We start from the raw sequence: 23,667 nt of genomic DNA on the forward strand, positions 1-23,667 counted from the left end.
ATATTGCTTATTCTCTCATTGATTTACGTTATTCCAATTATTTTCTCTCCAATAAGTTGTAAGTGAATAATGTGCAAAATAAATTACATGGCCAATGTCAGAAAGTGCTGGATAGCAAAATTTATTCAATTATGGGTGAATTCTAACTATTTTACTTCAATATTTTTACATAGTACTAAAGCATGAATAAACAAATATGAATCATGATAGTATGTATAAAAACATTGCTATAATGCCCATTAAAAATAGTTGAAGTTTATCAATAGAGGATGGGGGTAATAGAAGATTCAATTCATTTTACATATTTCTTTAACACTTGGAAATTTGCATTATGATTATGTCTTATGTTTTCAAAGTCACAGAAAAAAATTGTAAAAAGATACACACAAAGCCTTACAAATGTGTTCAAAAAAATAAATGGCACTTTTTGATACATTACTGATGTTTTTGAAGGAAAATATTATAATTAAGACTTTGAAATCCATAAAGCAGACTATAACTAAAAAAGAGAAATAATAGATTTCTATTAATATAGGGATGACATAACTAATAAGAAATAGTTAATTAAGTCACATGCTTATTCTAAAATGACTTCAAAAATTTTACTGCTTGATCAAAACTCTATTAATGGCTATTACTATTGTCCTTAATGCCTGGGTTCCTTCCCAGTTCTGGTGTGATAGGCTGAGGAGCCCAACTTGAGGTTTAGACCCTATACTTCTCAGGGGTAATTTCCCAACTGCTGAAATATCCCTCTGGTACTTCACCTGCCACCCATGGGAGCCAGTCAGCTCTCTCATGTCTCCTCCATACTCCCTATCACTCACACGGTGGTGAAGTGGTTTCTTCTGTCTGCTGTTACAAGGCTTCTCTCTAGCTAGTGTTCAGTTGGTCATTCTGCATGATTTCTCTACAATTTAGTTGTAATTCCAGATCGGTGCTGGTAGGAGGTTAGTGTAGCTTCCACTTACTCCTCTGCCATCTTGGACCTCAGCCATCACATCACCTTCTTGGGTAGATTTTTAAAAGTGTAAATTATATAAACAAGAATAATTCATATTGACCATCTATCTACATTAGGCACCATGATAAGAATTTTCCAGTTCAAATCCCATTTCATTTTAATGATTCTATAAGGCAAATGATCAGTAAAGACAGCCTTTTACAAAAAGTAAACTAAGGGTCAATTAAATTAAAGTAAACTCTTCAGAGACCCTCAACTCATATTTGGTTAAATCTCTATAACTACAAAAGAAAATTTAATTGACACTCTGATTCATTTAGTGTCACATTTTTATGCTTTTCCCCCCAAAAGGAAACTTAAAATTATTATATGATAAAGATCTGTGTTAATACTTTTTTTCTGGCTTATACTTACAGCAATATACAATCTTATGGTAATTAGTACTTAAAATTCCTTTCATATATAAAGTTAAAAATTTTTATAAAGCTTTTATAAGTCAATGAACAAAATGGATCAGATATTAACCTTTTTTTTTTTATTCTGTGCTGTATCTTTAAATATGACCTAGAGAAAATAATTTAGTTCTTTGTTATTTTCTTGATGTGTTGTCTTGGAAGATAATTTGAACTCTTGGTGAGTGATAGATTCCTAGGAAAGAATGCAGAAAAAGGGATTTTATGTGGAGGTGGGAGAAAGAGGAAAGAAAGGAACTAAACAGCACTCCATTTATTATAGAAATAGAAATAAACAATTTTGCTCATCTTGGAAAACCGATTATACATTAGGTTTCCAGTCACAATTAGAATATGATTTATTTTTGGTTATGTATTTAATGATATTTATGAAGGACATAGTTTCTTCCTCTAAACTGTATGTGTATTGACTAAGTAGAAGAAAGATATAAGGCTCTTTCATTAAACTTCTACATACTAGGTACCTGTTTAAAAAGGTTTTAGAAATCTGCTTTTATGACCATAGACATAGTATAGAATAGAGTGCAGATATTTTAATGTTGCCATTTAATTTTTTCTTCAGTTTAGCCCCGACTGGTGTAACAGTGGATTGAGCACTGGTCTGCAAACCAAAGGGTTGCTGGTTTGATTCCCAGATCAGGGCACATGCCTGGGTTGCAGGCCAGGTCCCCAGTAGGGGGAGCATGAGAGGCAACTACACATTAATGTTTCTCTCCCTCTCTTTCTCCTTCCCTTCTCCTCTGTCTAAAAATAAACAAAATCTTTAAAAACAAGAACTTAAATTTTTCTTCAGTTTAGTTTAAATGACCTTAGAAAATTATCTCCGACCTTTCAGTTAGGTCTTTTCTTTTGTATGCTTGGATTACTAAGTGCTATGTAATAATTGTTAAAATTAACAATGATATTTTATGAAAAATAGGAATTTAAGCCCAGTGCTTTTTAATTAATGTGTAGGACACAATTTTACCTATAATCATACTTCATATTAACTTGGAAGTGCAGAATTATTTTATAGGCATATCTGCCACTCATTAATATTCTGGTAAATTTCCTTTCAAGAATTTGTTGCAAACTTAATTAGTTCATTTTGTGTTTTTATTTTTTAAATTAAAAATATTCTATTAATTTATGAAATATGCAAATTTTATGTATGTTCAACTTGAAAACATTGCCATAATTTGGAGTATGTTTTGTGCAAACTTTACTTTTATTTATCTTGGGAACAATGGTGTTTATTTTATCCTCACAGCATCCACACAGCTCATTCTGCAATATTCCGTGACTAGGTCTGCATGCTAACTGTCCGATCATTACATTGTTAATGAGGGTGAAGATACAGCAGCACCTGACAGGTCTTACATTTGTTAATTATGCACAATGGAGCCATATCTCCAAGAGTTAACTACCTGAAGCTTTACACTAATATTTTCCTCAGAATTCATGTTAGAAAAAATCACAATTTGATACAGCCTCTTTTCAAAGTTTCTTCTATATTTGAATAGAGAAATAGATTCAAGAATAATAAGTGGCAATCTGAAGTGCTCTCCATAATACCTAATGCATTTTTTGTTCAAACTCATTAAGAGACTGAATTTTTCTTGAAAGCAAATAATTTGAACTCTAAATATATTTTATACATTACCTTTTGAGTCTAAATATATTTGCATACTTGCCAAATCTCGCCTTCATTTACTGCGTTGGCCATTTGAGAAAATAGGTTCTGGATTATGGGATGAGGAGGAAACTCACTGATGCTTGTCTTCGACTTTTCCACTCTCCTCATGCAACGATCTCAGAAGAAAACACCGAGAGAGCAAAGAATCTCCAGGAAGGAGTCCCTTCCGAAATCTGGGAAAGTTTTGCATGTGAACTTTTCTTTTCAGACATCTAGTCGTGATAACACCTTTCTTCCAATGAAAGTACATTAATACAAGTCTGATTCATTTTGCATTAGGTTCTGTTTTCAGTTTGAAACTTGGTACCTAAGTTAAAATAATAAAAGCGTTTATTAAGGATTACTCTAAAATCTACCAAATTTTGAATAATACTAATAACTATTTTGTAAGATTGACTTATGAATAAAATTAGTTAATACCCATTTAAAAATTTAATAAAGTGAAAAGAACAATGCTTTTAATAAACATTAACCATTATTGTTTAATCTTTTTTATGGGACGAGTATTGCAATAAGACCTTTGTATGTATCACCTGCCCTGAGTCACAGAAAAGTTCTATGTGGTTCGTACTATTTCCTCTGTTATATACATGGAAGCTGAAGCAGAGAGAGGTTAGATTACATGTTGGTCACACAGTTAGTGTGTAAAGGGGTAAAAGCAAGATAGGAGAGATTTACTTTTTATTTGAACATAACTTAAAATATGAAAAGATAACAAGATAAGATTCCAGTAAGCTTAAGATTTTAATATTTAAAATATCACAAAGCTTTCCCACTATTATGTGATCACCTAGATGGTGTGTAGAAAGGACATGTACATTATATTCTTCTGAGTATATTCATTATTCTAACTGGGGAACTGGCTCAATAACCATTCATAATGGTTTTAAAAACATATATGAATAGAGATAATATAACTATTGTGGTTATCCCCAGAATAATCAATTTAAAAATAATAATACAATTCAATTGTTTGAATAATTTGACTAGTGATATAGTATATATTGTAGATTTATAAAGGGAAATTATTTAGTAGCAGTGGTATTGTGTTTTTCATGTATTGGCCCATAAAAAATAATTTCTGTAGGTGATCTTTTCCCATCATTTTAAATGTTCATTCTTCTATCACAATCATTTCTGCATATGGACGGACATAATAAACAATTGGTACAGAAAAACTTTTTAAAAATAATGTTGAGCATTATAAATATTCTCATTGTCAAATATTTATTCTTTATTTTTTCTAAGTATTTTAAAATGAATCTGTCCTATTGTTGTTTCATCTAAAAGTATATTTAATTATTATCAGGTTATCTTTTTAAAAGTTTATTTTAAAAAGAAACGTGCTTAAATCTAGATTTTGTTCGTCTGCAGAAATCACTGCATATCATTTATTTAACCTCTAGACTACTCAAAAATACTTTAATTCATCTTTTGAGACATGCACATAACACAAAGCAAAAGTAGACATATGGCAATGTCATGGAAAGCTACTTGTCTTCCTTTATAATGGTTGTTCCCATTTATTAATTTCTATGTGTGCAGGCTGAAACCAGTGATATACAAAAATTTAGGTATTGTTGACATTGAAGGCAGAACAGCTCCTAGTTACAAAGATATGAGGTAACAGAAGAAAAAACAGCAGCTTCTACAGATCACATAAACGTCAAAGAAACTACACACTGTAGAATGGATTTAAGTATATATTTCCTGAAAATATACAATGCAAAACTATACAATACAAGTTTATTTATAGTTCCTAACCTTATAAGGCTCATTATTTAATTAACATTATATTTATTGCTCTCCAGGGACTTTGCTAATGTCATATAATGCAAAAAAAAAGTTTAGTTTTCTCCATAAATTATGTATAATTATTTCTAATGTTTGATCATAGTGATCTTCTTTCTGAAGCATTACTCAGTTTAAAGGGGAGAAAGCAGGATCTTAAGTGGATTAAAAAATTCAAATATAATGTTAGGATTACATTATTTGAAGCATTAAGTACAAATCTGTATGAGTCATTTTTACTAAAATGCACTAATTTCTCAAATATTTAGATAGTAGCAGTATTACTATATTTAAACAAATAAGTTAATATCATGAAGGAACAGCAATTCATTGTCCAGCACAGAAAATTAGTATCTAAAGACACAAGTTCTGTCTGGAAGTCAGTAGAAGAATTTAATGTTATCCATTCACTCATTCAATTTGCTTGGTCCTAAAAATTGTGCAAAAGTGCTGTTGCAGCTATATTACAAGTGTAAGACACAACTTTATTTTCCAGAAAATACATATTTGGGTGAAAATTAACTAAAGCAAGTGAATTAATTCAAGAGAAAAATATAAACTTCTGAATGAAGTAATTTAGGGCTAATTGACATGGAGAGACTTGTCACTGTTATTTGGACTTTGCAGGCACACAGGGAAAGAAGAAATTCTCACAGGATGAAGGCACAGCACTAACAGAGGGTCATTTAGCATAGAGGGGGGTTGAATTCTTTATGACAGAAAAGAGATGTAATTAGGTGAGAAGAGTCTAGAAATTACCTCAACAAACTCTTAATGTCAAAATAGGAGTCATCTCACACAGCCTAAAAACTGATTTTCATGTTTTTAAAACTTCTCAAAAATTATTTCAGAAACTTGCTTAGGCAAGCTGTCCCACCATTTATCAAACTTTATATTAACAACTGATTTTCTGAGTCAACACTTTCATGCATTGAATAAAATAAGCCATTTGTAATGCAGAACTTGGCACCGATTAAATATTAATAAATTATTCTCTCATTTAATCTTCATCCATCAGACTCCCACTACATTTATTTTGTCCAATCTTATGTTTTGGAAATCTTTCTCAATTAATATCCCTCCCCATCTCTCAAATATTCAGTCACTTAGTATGGTCCACGGTTCCCACATAAAGTCCTGACCCAGTCTTTTAAAGTTGAAAAGGAAACTATATTTTTCTACACAGCAGTTTATACCTTCCACCTTCCCCACCTCCCATAAAACTAACATTTAGAGAATGCTTACATTACACTGTGTCAGACATTATTCTAAGCTTTTGATACAGTAACACATGCAGTCTTTGACTACCCTGGGAAATAGAGTCTTCACATTGTAAAGACGAGAAGGGTAAGAAATGTGGCCAAAATCAAACTGATAGCCACAAGTAATAAGTGGTTGAAATTTCATATAAACATTTGTAAATCCAGAATTTCATCAGCAATTTCTTCTACATGAAAAACTTTCATTGACTTTTCTGCTTCATTCTGCTGCTTTTCTTCTATTTGTATAAATAACACATTGTTTCATTTCAAGACTGATTTCATTTGATGCTCTTGACAGCAATCATTACATCTGAAATGCTGTGAAACACTAGTGTGTGAGTTAACAGAGGCCAGGGCTTTGCAGTGTAACTCACTACACCTAATAGAAGGCACAACTCAATTACAGGTAACTCACTAAAGGAATTTGTTTGTTCAGTCTTGGGTATTCTAATTGCCTACAGATCATTATCTGGGGATGAGTATAGATTTCCCAGAATTCCCATGATCTATTTTCTATTGCCTTAAATTTTCACATAATTCAAGTCTTATAATACATGTAAAAGATTCGTGCTGTGGTCTCTGTATCAGTGAGTTCAGCCTGCAAAATACTATAGGCCGAGAGACTTAACATTATTTCTCATAGTTCTGGAGGTTAGAAGACCAAGATCAGTGCGCCAGCATGGTCTGGATTCTAGTGAAATCTCTCTTCCTGGCTTGCAGAGAGTTGCTTGTAAGCTGTGACTTCACATGGCAGAGATGTAGATAAATAGATAGGATTGTTTGACTAATATAGATAGATAGATAATAGGTAGATAGATATAGATAAATAGATGATAGATAGATAGATAGATGATAGATAGATAGATAGATAGATAGATAGATAGATAGATAGATAATAGATGACAAGGAAGGAAGGAAGGAAGGAAGGAAGGGCGGGCTCTGACATTTTTTCTTTTCTTATAAAGGCACTGATCTCATTAAAAGGGCAACACCATCAAAACCTCATTTAAACCTAGTTTCCCTCAAAGATCTCATCTCTGAATATCATCAAATTGGGGGTGTGGCTTCAATATAAGAATTTTCAGAGGACACAATTTATCCACAGGAGTGGAAAGAAAGGAAGAAAACCCTACTTTCCTAAGTCTCATATATGCTATACAAGTACACTTCCAGCAAAGAGATAGGGAAGTAACTAGAAATGCTAAATATCACCTGACTATAAGGTAGAATCACTCAAACAGGGAAACTAAACTTGAAAAATCTCTATGCCGTCTCTTTCTAAAGGTGATAATCCCACTTACACACTTCTTTTTCTGAATTTAATTTCATATGTTTTAACCATTTTATTCTTAAACTGAAATTTCTCTGAATTTTCAATCACTTCCCACCAAAAATATTCTATAAAATAAGCACAGAATATCAGTAATAAGAGGCTTTATTTTTAAAGTGGTTCTTTTCATATATCCCAGTATCATATTTGGTCCAAAGTTATTCTACTCTGCTCTCCATTCATTTAACTTTGTTCCACAACTCTGATGGTTGTTGCTTGGGGACTATGATCACTTTTATGTAAGAGGCACTTGCTTCTGTTCATTAATTCTTCTTCTGTTCATTCCAGCTTCTCCTTTCCTTTCTATTTTTCAATACCGACATTGAATTTTATTTCTAGATTTATTAAAGATTTCTCTTAACTTGGCTCTAATGTCAGTCTTAACTAGCAAATTTCTACTCCGTTATTTAATTCAATACTTCATTTCTTTTAAATTGGTACTGAACTATTGATAATGAACTTGTAGTGTGAACCCTAATATTTAAACAGTTTTTAGATAGTTTTTGTTACATTTTAGTAAGAAAACAGTAGTCCTGGCCAGGTAGCTCAGTTGGTTTGAGTGTTGTCCCAATAACAGGTTTGATCTCCAGTCAGGGCACATACAAGAAACAACCAATGAACACATAAATAAGTGGGATGACATCTCTCTCTCTCTCTCTCTCTCTTTCTCAAAATCAATAAATAAAATTAAAAGAAGAAAACAGTAAAAATTGTATATCAACCTTACAAATAGGTGAATTAATATACTTATTATATTACATGTCCTTACAGTTTTATCATTTTTTAAAAATTGTAATTGTTAACCCAAAGTTTGCTGTGAAAACATATATTTTAATTTATAATGACACCACTGTGGCTCAGTTGATTGTGTGTTGTCCCATAAAGCAACTGGTTGCCAGTTCAGTTCTCAGTCAGGGAACACTCCTGGGTTGGGGGTTTGGTCTCTGTTGGGGCTCATATGATAGACATCAGATGTTTGTCTTTCACATCATTGCTTCTCTCCCTCTGCTTCTCTCTCCCTTCTTCTTCTAAAAATATATATTTTTTAAAGGTACAGACAAAAAATGTTTGATAAAATGAACTTCAAGAAAATTAAGAACTTCTGTTAATCAAAAGACACCATTAAAATAGTAAAGAGGTTAGCCACAGACTGGGAGAAAATATACAATACAAAATTTTGATACAGGAATCATATACAGAATACATGAATAACTCCTACAATTAATAGGAAAAAAGCGGACAACCCAATTAAAAATGAGCAAAAGAGTTAGACACTTCACAGAAGAGGGTACCACATAGCCAATAGACATGACAAGATGCTCAACATCATTGGTGACCACAGAAACACAAATTGGAACCCCAATAAGATATAACTGTTTACCCATCAGTTTGGCTAAAATTAAAAATCCCAACAATACCAAGTGCTGGTGAGAACATAGGACAACTGGAAGTCTCCTACATCATTGGTGGGAATATAAAATGGTACAGCCACTCTAGAAAGTTGCATGGCACTGCCAGACACATGTATACTTTATTCCAGCAACCACGCCGGAAATATATGCCCCAAACAAATGAGTGCTTACGTCCACCAAAAGACACATGCAAGAATGTTCAAAGCAGCATTGTGCATAATAATAAAAAGTTAGATTCATCAATAAGAGAATTAATAAATACACTGTGGTATATTCGTATAGGGAAATACTACGTAGCATACGAAAGAGTGAACCACTGCTACCTAGAACATTATGGATAGATCTCAATGACATAATGTTTAGTCAAAAAAAAAAAAAAAGACAAATGAGCACATGCCATCTGATTCCATTTACATGAAATTCAGAATTAGACAAAATTAATCTCTAGAGACAGAGGTCATAGTAGTGATACAAGGAAGTTTACAGAGGTGCTGAAAATGTAATTTATCTTATTAATCTGGGTTGTGGTTACATAGTGTGCATATGAAAATATTTCCAAAAATGCATACCTGAAGTTTACTAAATGTGTAAATTATATCTTAATAAAATAAACTACTGACACACACACACACAGACAATTTCTATTAAAAAGAGTCTTGGAACCTAATTTAAAACATTTACACAAAATAATTTTAAATTTATTGTTACCTACCATTTTATTCAAAGTGGAAATCATATATAATACTTAATAAAATATTTATTGTAAAATAATTCTAACACTTGAATTAACAACTATGTAGCACTTACAATCGCTGTAATCTTAGAAAATCAGATATTCTCTCTTTAGAGTTGGCACTTCTTATTTTAATGGAAAAAAACATCATAGGCTTTATGATAAAAACCCCTTGCAATGATTTCAGATAGAATCATGTAATTTAGGATTCACTGTGTTAAATTTTTAAATAAACTATTTTAAGATTGACTTGTACTTATCTAAATATCAGAAATTACTGAACTTAAATATTATTATTTGACATAGTTTTCTCTTTAGAGTCTTTTAGTAAGAGTCCAGTAACCCTACCTAAAGGATTTTAAGCTTGAAAAGATTTAATTCTACAATGTTTTTGTGTGTGTTTTGTGCATTGTTAAGTAAAAGAGACTGGCAATATATTGCCGACTCTAATGGAATTTACCCACTCCAGTGTTAACAGCTTCTTCAGCAAATCATGGGGTAATGCTTAGGAATAAATAATGGTCTCTAAAGACACATGATATATTATGTGAATAAAAATGCAGACTCAGCTATCATAAAGAAACTTCAGAAAGCTGTAATTCATTTTTTTCAGTCATTGTTATGACAGTAGGAGAGGGAGGAAAGAAAGGATACATGAGATGTGCCCATAATTTAGGTATAGATATCTAAATTATGAATTATCTCTTCATTGTTCAGATGATACTTCTCTGATCTTCAATCTCAATCAGTTGTCTTAGTTGCTAAGAACAGAAATTAAAGACAGACACAGTATTAATAGTTACAAGGGAAAAATGAAAAACATAAATAACAAGGTCAGTTTTTTAAAGAAGTACATTTATAAGTAGACATTCAGAGTAGCATCCTCTATATTAATATTGTCTTTGAAACCTTAAAATTCCTGGGACTAAATGTGGACTTATTTTCTTGATGAAATGAAGACTAAAGTTCAAAATATTTTCTTCATATGTTATACAAATATGTGTAGAACATTATGAATAAGGTCAAATAAATGTGTTAAAGATTACTTTTCTCTATATGTTTTCTGCTATATGTTTAAAAAGAATTATTATACTAAAATGAAGAAATTAATAAAAAGCTACCACTTTTATTGTCAATATTATGAAACTGATTAAAAGATCTACTAAACAGAGTGTGGGTTGAATAGAGTTAAACCAAAGACACAATCAATAATAAAATTCTTTTGGAAGAAATAAGAAATGACAGAAAAGGAAGTCAACTAAACAGAAAATTAACATGGAAAATATAACTAAAACAAAATATAAATTAGTAAAATAATTATAAACACAGGATAAAGGGAATTACATATAAACAATATAAAATACGGAGTTTCTCCCAGTGCATAATTGAATTTTCCAAGGAAGAAAATAGAAAGGAGGATAATTGTTAAAAGATAATAGATTATAAAAAATATCATAAGCCAAAACCAATGAACTAATCTAATTTTAATTTAAAAGCTAGGTTTTCAAATGAAACAAAATTCTGACTAGAGAAAAACTACAAAATACATCTAGGTAAAATATCATAATATAATGGAGGGGAAAAAACAAAGAATACTGATAGCAATTATGCAGAAAAATAGGTCACTTAAAAATCATTGAAAACTGCCCTGGCTGGTGTAGCTCAGTGGATTGAACATGGGCTGCCAACCAAAGGGTCACCAGTTGGATTCTCAGTCAGGGCACATTTCTGGGTTGGGGGCCAGGTTCCCAGTGGGGGCCATGTGAGAGGCAACCACACATTGATGTTTCTCTCCCTCTCTTTCTCTCTCCCTTCCCCAAAATAAATAAATAAAGTCTTTAAAAAATAATTGAAAACAAAAACATGAATATCAGATTTATCTGGGAGTGGGGAGTAGCAAAACAAATAGTCAAACACTGACAAATTGTTCTGACTTATTAAGTCAAAAAAATAAAAAGCAGGGATTCTTTAGCCAGTTGAAGGTTTAGTCACAACAAAATAATACTTAGATATTCAAGGTTAAACCTTGGATGTTGCTCTCATGACACTTTCTTTTCACAAGATATGTCACAAGATCCTTCAAGAGATGATATGTATCACTTCACCTGTTTACATAAGCAGCAACTATAAAATTAACTAGATAATGAGATGGACAAAGAGACAGGCCATTATTAAAAGGAGATTTGTGGCTGGTCCACTAAAATTTCTGATGCAATTCTGAGATCAGCAGAATCAGGATGGTATCAGCATTATTGTTCACAAAGCACTAAGACGTGGAGTATAAATATATATAATACTTGTATCAGTAATAAGAAGGAAAAAAACCTTAAGAGAACAACTAAATGCTACTTAAACTAGTAGGGAAATTAAGTCTGATGGTTAGGAAATAAAAATGACAAATATAATCTTGATAAATACTAGATATAATGCTTTAGAAAATTACTACAAAAGGAAAAAATGAATGGAAATAAAGAAAAAAGATGGAATAAGGTTTACTAAACATTAGCATATTTAAAAATGACATTAAAATGTTTCAAAATATTGAAAAATCCTAGAAGAAAACATAGGCAGTAAAATTTCAGATACCTCATGTAACAATGCTTTTGCCAGTATATCTCCTAGGGCAAGGGAAAAGAGAAAAAAATAAAGAAGTGGCACTATATCAAACTGAAAAGCTTCTGCACAGCTAAAGAAACCATCATCAAAATGAAAAGGGAACCCACTAGATAGGAGAACATATTTGCTAATATACATCTGATAAAGCTTTAATTTCCAAAATATATAAAGAACTTACACAACTCAACACCAAAAAACCAAACCACTCAATTAAAAAAGGGGCCTGAATAGACACTTCTCCAAAGAGGACATACACATGGTCCATAGGCACATGAAAAAATGTTCATCACTAATCATCAGAGAGATGCAAATTAGAACCACAATGAGATACCACTCAGACCTGTCAGAATGGCTACTATCAATAAATCAACAAACAAGTGCTGGCAAGTATAATATGTAGAAAAAAGGGGTCCCTAGTTCATTGTTGGTGGGAATGCAGACTAGTACAGCCACTGTGCAAAACAGTATGGAGTTTCCTCAAAAAATTATAAATGGAACTGCCTTTTGACTCAGCAATTCTACTTCTGGGATTATATCCTAAGAATTCCAAAACAATAACTCAAAAGTATATATGCACTCCTATGTTCACAGCAGCATTATTTAAAATAGCCGAGACCCAAAATAAGCCCAGTTGCCCATCAGTAGATGAGTGGATAAAAAAGCTGTGGTACATTTACATATTGGAAAACTACATAGCAGTAAAAAAGAAGGAATTCTTACCTTTTGTGACAGCATGGATGGACCTGGAGACAAGTATTATGATAAGTGAAATAAGCCATTCAGTGAAAGACAAATACCATACAATCTCACTTACATGTGGAATATAATGCACAAAACAAACTAATAAGCAAAATAGAAACAGAGAGGAGGGGTACTGGATGTAAGAAGGTGAAAGGATTGTTCAAAGAACATGCATGCATGACCCATGGACACTGACAACTGTGTAGGATTGCCTGAGAAAGTAAGCGGGGGAACTGGGTGAAGGTGGGCAAAGGGGGGAAATGTAGGAGCAACCCTAATAGCATAAACAATGACATATAATTAAAACTATTGTTTAGAAATGGAAAATAACAAATGAAAATATGTGACCATTTATCAGAAAATCACACAACTTACTAAAAGACACTAAAGACTTCAATAATGGAAGAATTATATTATGATCATGGAAAATGTACTTTATAAAAAATCTATGTGTGAATTAGTAAAATTGTAGAATATCTAGTGTATTTTTGTTTCATGAAAAATTATTCTGAACCTTATCTAAATTTTATCTTCCAAGGAATTAAAATGATTTTTAAATGACAATACTAGTGTAGAATTGGATATGTAAATCCTACATATAGAATATATTAGAATATGCAGAAGCATAAAAAATACATGGATATTTATGAAGTGTGTCCAGAAAAAGTCCAGTCATTGTTAATATAATGAGAATGGTTTATTCAACATTGATGTAACCTGGAAGCTAAGGAGAGTGGACTGGAATTCACAAGCATGATCAATGATGACTTCACTATACTAGGCAGTGGGGGCTATAGATGCCATTGAGTGAGCATGTGTACTGTGTTGCCATCGCATTTAGGATAACTGAGCTAGTACAGCAAGGAATCTGCACCAAATTTTGATTTAAGCTTGAACATGCCTCCATGGAAAGCATTCAGATGATTCAGAAGGCTGCAGCTATGGGCAACTGGTGATTGGCAGCTTCATCATAACAATGCAACTGCTCATGCATCATATCTCATGCAGACTTTTATGATGAAACATCAAATCACCCAGGTAACTCAGCCCCCCTACAGCCCAGATTTGGCCCCTGCAATTTCTGGCTTTCCCAAAATTCAAATCACCTTTGAGATTTCAGACCATCGATGAGATTCAGAAAAATATGTTTGGCAGCCCATGGCGATTGGGAGAACTGTGTGAGGTCCCAAAATGTCTACTTTGAAGGGGACTGAGGTGTCATTGTCTTATGTACAATGTTTCTTGTGTCTCATATCTTCTTCAGCAAATATCTCTATTTTTCATATTATATTACTAATTAACCTTCTTGACAGACCTCATAGTTTATGGCAAAAAAAATTATTGATGAAAAAATGGTGTGGGAACAACTGAATGTCAAGAATCAAAATTTTATTTTATACTTCAGCTTCAAATAATAGACTGATATATTTTAGATAAAAATATGATGATATGTGTTAGATTACAACATAAACCTATGTATGTATAATCTTATTGTTACAGATAGGGAGAGAGACCCAAGTCAGGAGGCCCTCCACCTCCCCCACCTCGGTTCTCGCCTCACCAGCAAGAGAATAATAGTTGCAGCAGGAGACAAACACATATAGTGAAATGAGAGAGCAAGTTTATTTATGTAATACACAACCAGGGAGCCACAAGCAGTCACCCATTAAGTTGAAATGCCCCACATATAGGGGAAAGGAAGTTGTCAGTAAGTTTGTTAGTGAGTTTGTTCTATACACTTGAGACCAGGCTACAAATGGGTATTTACCTAATGTAATTTATGCCAGCTATTGAGGATTGGGATTATATACCTCAGCTGGCGTCTAGGGGCACCCCTCCTCCAAAGCTACAAAGGCTTTCTTGCTCAGTTAGTAAAAGCTCTTTGTCTTAGTGAAATTGTTATAGAGGCCCCCTTCCCCAGCACCTAATCTCAAGGAATACCCCCTTTCCTCCTGTTCATGATGTTTAGGACACCTGGCAATCTTAGAGAGATCCTTACAGAAGCTTACAGAAGTCCTCCTTGTTAGTACAGTCTCAAGGACTCCCCTTTCTCCTGTGCTATTTTGATTGTAATTCTTCAGGCACCTGGCAATCTTATCAAGCTGAGCTCAGGATGCTGAGTTAATTGGTGAGACATGTCTTCCTTTTGCTTCTAGCCTCCTGTATTAAGTTCTTTGTTAGATTGTGATGGTGACGGTCCTGCCTTTATTGCCCCTCTGGCCACTCATTTCCAGCTGTGACCTAAATTTTCATGGCAAAGTATTTCAAATCATGACTGATAAATCAAGCATAATAATAGAAAATTTTGATAGATTTGATTACATAAAGTTGTAAGGTTTTTCTATCACTGAAAAGACCATGGATAAAGAACAAATGTTTTTTAAAAAGAAAAAGAACAAATAAAAATAAATTTCTAAAATTCTTCATCTTTTTATGGAGAGAGCTATTAAAATAAAAAATTAAATGGAAAAATAGACAAAACTGTATAAAGAGACAAAATTGTTTAAACAATATGGGAAAAATCATTTAAACACATTTATGTTAACATTATTTAATAAACAAAATACTGAATACTTTTCAATATTAGATTGGTACTTTAAAAAATTTATAATACCTGATGTTAGTATTACACAGGGAAAAAGTCACTGAGGTGCAGCTGGTGAAAAGTGAATTTATACAATCTTTCTGCAACATAATTTGGCAGTATTTTTCAAATGACTCAAAAAATGTTATAGTGTTTGATCCAGCAATACTACCTCTTAGAATTTATCTTCAGTAAATAAGACAGGTACTGATATGTATGAACAAGAATGACTCCTGAGTTCTCCAAAAGAATCTCAGTTCTGAGATACATTCAGCAAATAAAATAGATACGATTTGTGACTATCTATATTTGGAGACCTGAGCAAGGGGTGTAATTTGAAACTGATTCTAAAGTATCTCAGCACAGAATAAAAATAGGGAATTTAGAGGCGAGGCAGCTTTAGTTTTTGCTCCCTCAACACTTGTCTTGTTAGATTCACAGCCATTGCCAGAAATTAAGGAAAAGTCTAGAAATATATAATAAAATACTAAATTAACAATAGCTCCTATACCAGATTAAATAGTTAATTAATACTCAGTCTTTTAAAAATGGCCTCTTTTTTAAAAATGCAGTTCAATGCATGTATTCTTAGTTGGGCAATTTTCTTCCAGGTGGAGATTTATTGACCCATATTTTCTCATTTTCAATTGTATCATCTGAGATCACTCTACAGGGTTACATGTGGGAGTTTTTATTGGCAGAGCTTTCATTCAATTGGCTGGAACACAAATCACATGGTCACTTTCAACTGCAGGTGACTTTTGTAATGTTAGCTCCATGCATTGAAAGAATAGGGAACAAGTTTGTTATCAGCTAGAAATCTCTGTCCCAATATACCTTTCTGACCACCAAGTATCTTTTTGTGTCATTTCCCTTGCACAAAGTACTGCCGGAACCTATCCAAAGAGACAAACTAAAGACCTGTCAAACCGATATATTGAATTCAAAGACCAAGATCCTGGATATGCACACTCCTCTTCATCATACCTCAGTGCATGAGTTAAGGAACGAATGAACCAAAAGACTAATGCTCATCTCCACCCATACACAAAACACAACCATAGAACAAAGCCAGGAGAAGCCCTATTAATATAAATACTCCTGTTTAGAAATAAAGGAAGAAGGGCAAACACTGAGCAGTCTCCAATCCTTAGTAATTATGGAAACATGCCAGACTGGCATTAAAAGATCCCTCTGCCTTGGCAATAGTTGTAATTACTTGCAGAAACTGGATTCTCTTCCGTTCATTCTTCTTTTACTTCCCCCAATTCTATACTATGGGAAATTCAACCTTGAATTTCATACTCAGTGACTACATCTCAAGTGAGTGTTTGAGAATATGCCTTCCATGGGGACTACATAGCTTCTATAGTCCACTTCTTGCTCTCTTTAAGTTTGGGAGTTAAGAAGTTGAAATTTCAAATAGACTTTTTTTCTTTCTATCTAGACATATGTTTTTTGGACACAATTGTTCTATCAAAAACACAATATACTCCTAATCTATGTGCTGTATTCATGTGCTGTATTCAAGATATTTTGAAGGCATAATTGTGAAGCCTAATTTATTTTTTCACTTTTTCCCTCCTCTAAAGCCCTCTTTTAGACTGTAAGCAGCTAGGATGGTCCTATCCACAATAGTGGTCTTGGAAGGGTAGGCAGTGCATTCAATCCAATCTTTGCCATAGGGCTGAGCCTTGGTGGATTTTGTTGCTAAAACCTTCACTCAGTTTTATTCATTACCATGTGATTCTATAAATAGTTGATTTTCCGAACTTTTGAGTACCTCAGTGTCTGGACTTCCTTTTGATCTTTTCCATTTCTACTTCAAAACTGGCTACAGTTTTCTGGCCTCATCTAAAAGGCAGAATATAAAAGTATATTATTAATCTATATCTTTCCAACCATTTCCTCTACAGCCACAAGTCCAACAGGCACGTAATCTTCAATGCTGAATATTCATTTTCCTCCTCTGTCAATACGACTTAACACAATTTGTAACACCTTCCTCTCCTTGAAATACATTCTTCCCTTTGATCAACTAGAGTTTAATCTCCAAGATCTTTCCTATTGCCCTGGTCTCTCTTCCTCAGTCTACTCCCCTAGAAGCACTCTCTCTTCCAAAATTTTAAATATGGGAGTTTTTCAGGGCTCAACTTTCAGACCTTTTCTTCCATCTAGACTCACTCTTTTAGTGAGTTTATCAATTTTCATAGCTTTTAATAACATTTATAAAATGATGAATCCCAAGGTATCATCTTCAGCATCATCCTTTCCCATGACATAATTTTATTTAAAAAATTGTATAGTTGTGTTCCTCTCACTAAAAAAATATGCACACACATATTTTCAGTTGGAGAAAAGGAGGAAAGAAAGGCATAAAACTATGCAAAACCATATATGTGTATTTGTTTATTCAGTCTCTAAAATGTAAACTCAATAGCAACAATGAGTGATGTGTAAAATATTGTATCCCCAGGTGTCAGTATGCTACAGATACACACTGAATATTTTAGATACACTATAAATATCTGTTGACTAGATGATTGGTATAATACACATTAATAAAACTTTATTTTAATATAGATGTGTTAACTTCAAGTAACTCATTCTAAATGCAGATATGTGCTCTATGTCTAAATAACACAAACTTAAGCAATGCTTTCTTTTCTTTTTTAGATCCCAATGCTCTGGCTGGCCAGACTGGCCCTGATCATGCTCTTATAGGAGGAATAGTGGCTGTAGTTGTGTTTGTCACATTGTGTTCTATATTTCTGCTTGGTCGGTATCTGGCAAGACATAAAGGTAAGGCATACTTAAATAAGGCATTCTTAACTTTGACCAAAAAATTCTAAAGACTAGCTTTACCATGAAATATATGAGTGGGTGTGTGTGAGAGAAAGAGAGAGAGGGTGGAAAAGAGAGAGAGAGAAATTGTGATCTAAATGCTGAATCATTTCAGGAAATTATCATTTTACTCAACTTTAAAGTTAAGTTAGCTTAGCAAAATAATGTTTAGCCAATAGCCAAAGGTCACAGTGTAAGTAGATAGTTGAGAAAAACATGGAAGCAATTTCATGATTTATGTCTAGACCTGAAATTCAACTATACCATTAAGCATTTGTTCATCATGTCTGTTTGTAGGTTTATGGACACAAACGTGGCCATATTAGTGAGGAATAGAGAAGGGTTCTTTTGCAATGGGCTACGTAGCAAACTATTGATATAATCTACTTTTAATTGGAGTTACCGAAAAGGAATGGTGACACATTTGATGTGATCATTATCAGCATCTTAACAAAGGACACTGATTGCTACAGCTGCATGGATTACATGGTCTGTATCCATGATTGAAGTAATCAGACAACTGTAATTGAACAACAAAAAAATAATTAAAAAAAGAATTAAGATACAGATAAAAAAAGTAATCTAAGTACTCATTACCCACTCCAGTTTGGCTGTTACCTCTGGTTAACCTGGCTACAGCTTTATGTACAGCATTTGCCTAAAAGCTGAAAGAAAGTATGCAACCTTAGCAGGGTGAATTGTGTGGTTTATTACACCTCAGAATATGTTCCAACATGTAAGGAATCTGGCATAAGTCCCTCACTAAACGAATGTAGCTTTAATGCTGGCTATTTACCAGTCTCACAGAACTAACATATTTTTCTTCCAATACCCACAGGAACATATTTAACAAATGAAGCTAAAGGAGCTGAAGATGCACCAGATGCTGACACAGCCATTATCAATGCTGAAGGCAGCCAAGTCAATGCTGAGGAGAAAAAAGAGTATTTCATTTAAAATGCAGGCCAAGATTCTGAGTTTTACTTACCAGGCTGGCTGCTGGAGAAAACTGGCTCTCATCTTTCAGAATTCATTTCTACCATCTTCTGCTACCTTTATTAACTTCCATACCGTACTGCTGTCAGTAGCCAGGGTGTACCAGCAATCAGCTGCCGAAGGCATCATTCTTTAATCGCTGTACCATCCATAATGCAGGACATTTCTTACTGCCTAAATTCCACACCATTGCTCTTTTAACATACAGTGCTTGAATATACAGCCTTAACAATGTTAATAATCTCCTTGGATCATGATATTGAATTGTTTTTATACATTGAAAAAAGTGTATGCAGAGTTTTTCTTGTATGTTTCCCCTCATTTTCACCCCCTTTAAATCATGGACTCAGTTTGCCATTGAACAGCTTCACAAAAAATAGAATTAGGTAAAGAGCTAATGTGCTTAAGTTTAATCAGACATTAAAAGTTTACAGACAATGTTTTCTACATGTCTCTCTCCAAAGACATGTTTGGAAACATATGCCCTAGAACACACAAACTGAAAACACTGTAGTATAGGTTCTGGACTGTTTGCGATATACTGGTAAGGCTGTATCAATTTGCTATTTAAAAATATAGTGTTTGATACAGGAGCCATGTGTATGAATTGTAATCCAGTCATGGTACCTTATATAATTGTATAGATCCCACCATTAGGTTATTTTAGCTTCATTTACTAATAAATTGTTACAAACATTTTACTGCTTTGGGAATCACAAAGATTTCATTCATTTTTCTAATTTCATTCTGTAATTTATTTGCTCCACAAGGACTCACCTTCCTAAACAAAATTGAAGTATCCATAGGGCACAATTTTGAGACATTTTAGTATCTGTATATAGTGCATATAACAAATCCAATTAAACATTATTTGATACATATTCAACTTTTTGGGCTGTAGTTAGTTCAATCATAAGTGAGCATTTTCTAATGTCCATTATATCCCTTTAGATATTACTTAAACAAATATTATAAGTAGATAACATGTATTAGTATTTTGTCTGTATGTCCTAGCACTGTTCAACAACAAATTTTTCTAGTTCTTGTTAATTTTTATTTCTTATACAATGGAAGCACAATGTTATAAGGAAAGGTAATTTTAAGCTAACAACCAGTGCACAGCCTCAGGTTTAAATTACAACCACAATAGAATAATAACCTAAAAATAAACTCTTAGTTTGCTGAAAAATTTGCAAGTTTTAATTTGGCAGTTCTAGAGCTGCTTACCTATGTTGGTTTGCCAAAAACAAGTGTTTAAGATATGTTTTCTGTATAGATGAACTAGTTCTTTATATTAAATTCCTGTCTATGCATTTTGTGAGGTACAAACTTATGAAACAGTGAGTGATAGAGAATTTCTGCCATGCTTTTACCTCCAAGGTGAAAGTCTCTTCCTCTGGATTATTTCTGAAATTTTGGTGTATTTAACCATTAAGAAATGCTGTATCCTTAAATATGACACAGAGTTCATCTAAAGTCTTATTATTTCTTCTAGTAAAATACAATATTGTTAGATTAGTTCCCATTCAATTTATTATATGCTAAAGATTAAAAATCCAGTTAGATAAAAATTATTTTCCCATTCACAAGCATTGCACCTTTAAGAAGAAAACAAGTACGACAACACTGTAGCTGTACTTGTGATGTCAAAGCATGAGGGCCTATGGTTTTTAAAAAACAATATCTTGGAATTTGCTTTGGGGAATTGAGAATGTTTGAGTATGACATCATATGTTAATATCAAATGAAAGACAAGGGTGCTGTATCTTAGATTATTTATCAGAAAAGTATAAATCTTTTAAATACAATGTTAGAATTTTAAATTGTTTTCTTTTTATTGTTGAAGCATTTATCTTGTTATTTCTTACAAACAAGAAAAAGGATGATGTCAGTCAAGCAGCACTTTTTCAGACTATACAAAACATAAATAATATGATGTGGTTGAGTGTTAACATAATAAATCATATACAGTATGGCATTTTAAGGAAATAAGTCTGCATTGATGTGATTGCATGCTTGTTTTTACAGTTCAATTCATACCATCTGTGGAAAAATGCAATAATATGTTAATATAGTATGGTAGTTTGAGAGAATCAGGTAGGTGCTACTAGACACATTGAAACTAGAATAGGTTTATAAACTGTTCATATCTTTCAATGCATAATCTTTAGAAAGACTCCACAAAGTAAAATTCATCCTGTTAGTACAAATGGAAAGTTTCTTATTACAAAAGTTGTATAAATTCCATCATCAATTACTATTTAAAGCCTAATTTCAGGATGTGCTTACAAAATGGCTCCTATTCATTAATGTTGTATTTACATCTCTCTTTATTTTATCTATATTCTACTTGGCTCCTGATGCTTAATTGTTGCCTAAATAAATCAAACATTATTTCCAACACTGTAAAATTAGAAATCCAAAATTGGTTGCCTTTCAAGATTTTTCAATTCTTTAACCTTTCGGAGTAATATAAAAACTCATTAGAACTCTTTAAAAGAAACTAACTGGTATATTATGATCTGTGAGCTCTAATCAAATATTTTACCAGTTAAAATAGAGAGATTAGGTACCATTTTAGTTACTAAAAAATGGCAATGGAATTATATTTTCCTATTTTTAAAAATTATTTGATTTCCAGCAATCAAAAAATAAAATAGAAAAATCTTTGCTTATTTCTGTAAATTCCAGAATAAAATGAAATACCATTTTCAAATGGAACCCTATCAAATTCAATGTCCAAACCATGCACACTTTTATGCACAGAGAACCAAATTCTGTCTCTGCTTAGTGAGCACAGAAGCCACAGAACTCAGTGGAAGGAGTGTGCATATACACACACACTCGCAAACTGCCCTAGTAGAATATGGAACATTATTTTTTACCAAAAGTAGCTATTCTCTGCCAGTGTACTGTTTACAGTGTAAACTGATTGTCCTTCATCAAAAAAGTGTAAGCAACATTTTTTCTTGTTTTTTCTGTTTCTGAGTGTCCTAGATAGAAAAATTATCAAAATTAGGAAGAAAAAGGAAAGTTTGTGAATGGAAGAGCAAAGGCAGAGAGCATGAGCAGAGTTTTGAGGTGTGTGTGTGGGGGGGGAGTGAGAGAGAATGAGAGAGAGAGAGAGAGAGAGAGAAGAGATTGACTTCAACTTGTTTTCTCTTACTAGAGAATTCAAGAGGCAGTTTAAGGAACCTGATATTGGAGTTTAATCTAAAAACTGGGTAATATCATATTGATTCAAGATGTTCAATCTTGCAACGAAACCCCACAACTAAAGTAAAAAGTAGAGACAGAAAACTAACTTTCCTAAATACAACAAAGGAACTAACGCCTCATTATTTTTAGTTTCATGTACAAATATATAAATACCTTGATTAAAAGGACAGGTTCACTTGTAATTATGTACTCACGGTTGTAATAGCGTTGAGATTCCATATAGGCACATGTACAGCAGTTATTTGACAGTGATGGTTCTTCCATGTAATATAGCAGTTATTGTATAATACAGTGCCACTTATTGCAAAGTGTTACAAGGGGAACATTTAAAATACTTTTCCTTTACTTTGGACTTAAAGGATAATTTAATGTACACAAAAGATGAAATTTCATATTAGGTTTTTAACTGTGGAGAAAATGTAAAACCTCTATCTTACTGCAACTTTCTCGTCATAAGGCTAATTACTCAGAGCCCTCTAAAAATGCCCAATATTATACCCCCTTTGCAAATGTAATGTGTGATAAATATATAAAAGCAAACAAAAAACAATTGGCAATGACAGCTGAAATAAATGAAACACTTAGTTACAATGACTGAGTAATGCTTTTTATTAAGTGGCACAAAGTACACACTAAAAACTATGCAAAATATAGGTAACTACAGTGTACGTACATGTAAGTATCTTGTACTTGCTGTTTATGGATGTTCGAAACCCATGTAATTATAATATGCATTTTGAATATTGGGAAAGAGGAAATCTTAGTGTAGATAATAGAATTTGTTTTGAAATATACACTGGCAATATTGAAATATACTCAGTGCAATACCTGCAATTCTATTGCTGGATACTTAATACAAAGGGATTTTAAAGAATTCTTCAACAAGATCCAAGGGGTTGCTAGCCTTCACCTCCCACATTCTAAATCATTAATTAAAAATACAACTGACTCAGCTAAATGATAAGGTTTTCTTTCATAATCATTAACATTACAAGATAAAATTATTTGGCTTAGTTTTTAGCCTTAC

The 23,667-nt window shown here is 32.8% G+C and overlaps 1 protein-coding gene across 3 annotated transcripts in view; it reads left to right on the forward strand.

The window, feature by feature from the left end:
* Window positions 1-21,402, forward strand: part of CADM2 (cell adhesion molecule 2) — a 1,053,394-nt gene extending 1,031,992 nt beyond the window's left edge. For all 3 annotated transcript variants that reach the window (XM_071220611.1, XM_071220610.1, XM_071220612.1), the window contains 2 exons: window positions 18,258-18,383; window positions 19,264-21,402. In XM_071220611.1, coding sequence (XP_071076712.1) covers window positions 18,258-18,383; window positions 19,264-19,382 — 245 coding nt within the window. In that variant the 3' untranslated portion in view covers window positions 19,383-21,402. The remainder of the gene's footprint in view (window positions 1-18,257; window positions 18,384-19,263) is intronic.
* Window positions 21,403-23,667: the final 2,265 nt, after the last annotated feature.

The sequence above is a fragment of the Desmodus rotundus genome, chromosome 2 (assembly GCF_022682495.2).
Source record: "Desmodus rotundus isolate HL8 chromosome 2, HLdesRot8A.1, whole genome shotgun sequence".
NCBI classification, from domain to species: Eukaryota; Metazoa; Chordata; class Mammalia; order Chiroptera; family Phyllostomidae; genus Desmodus; species Desmodus rotundus.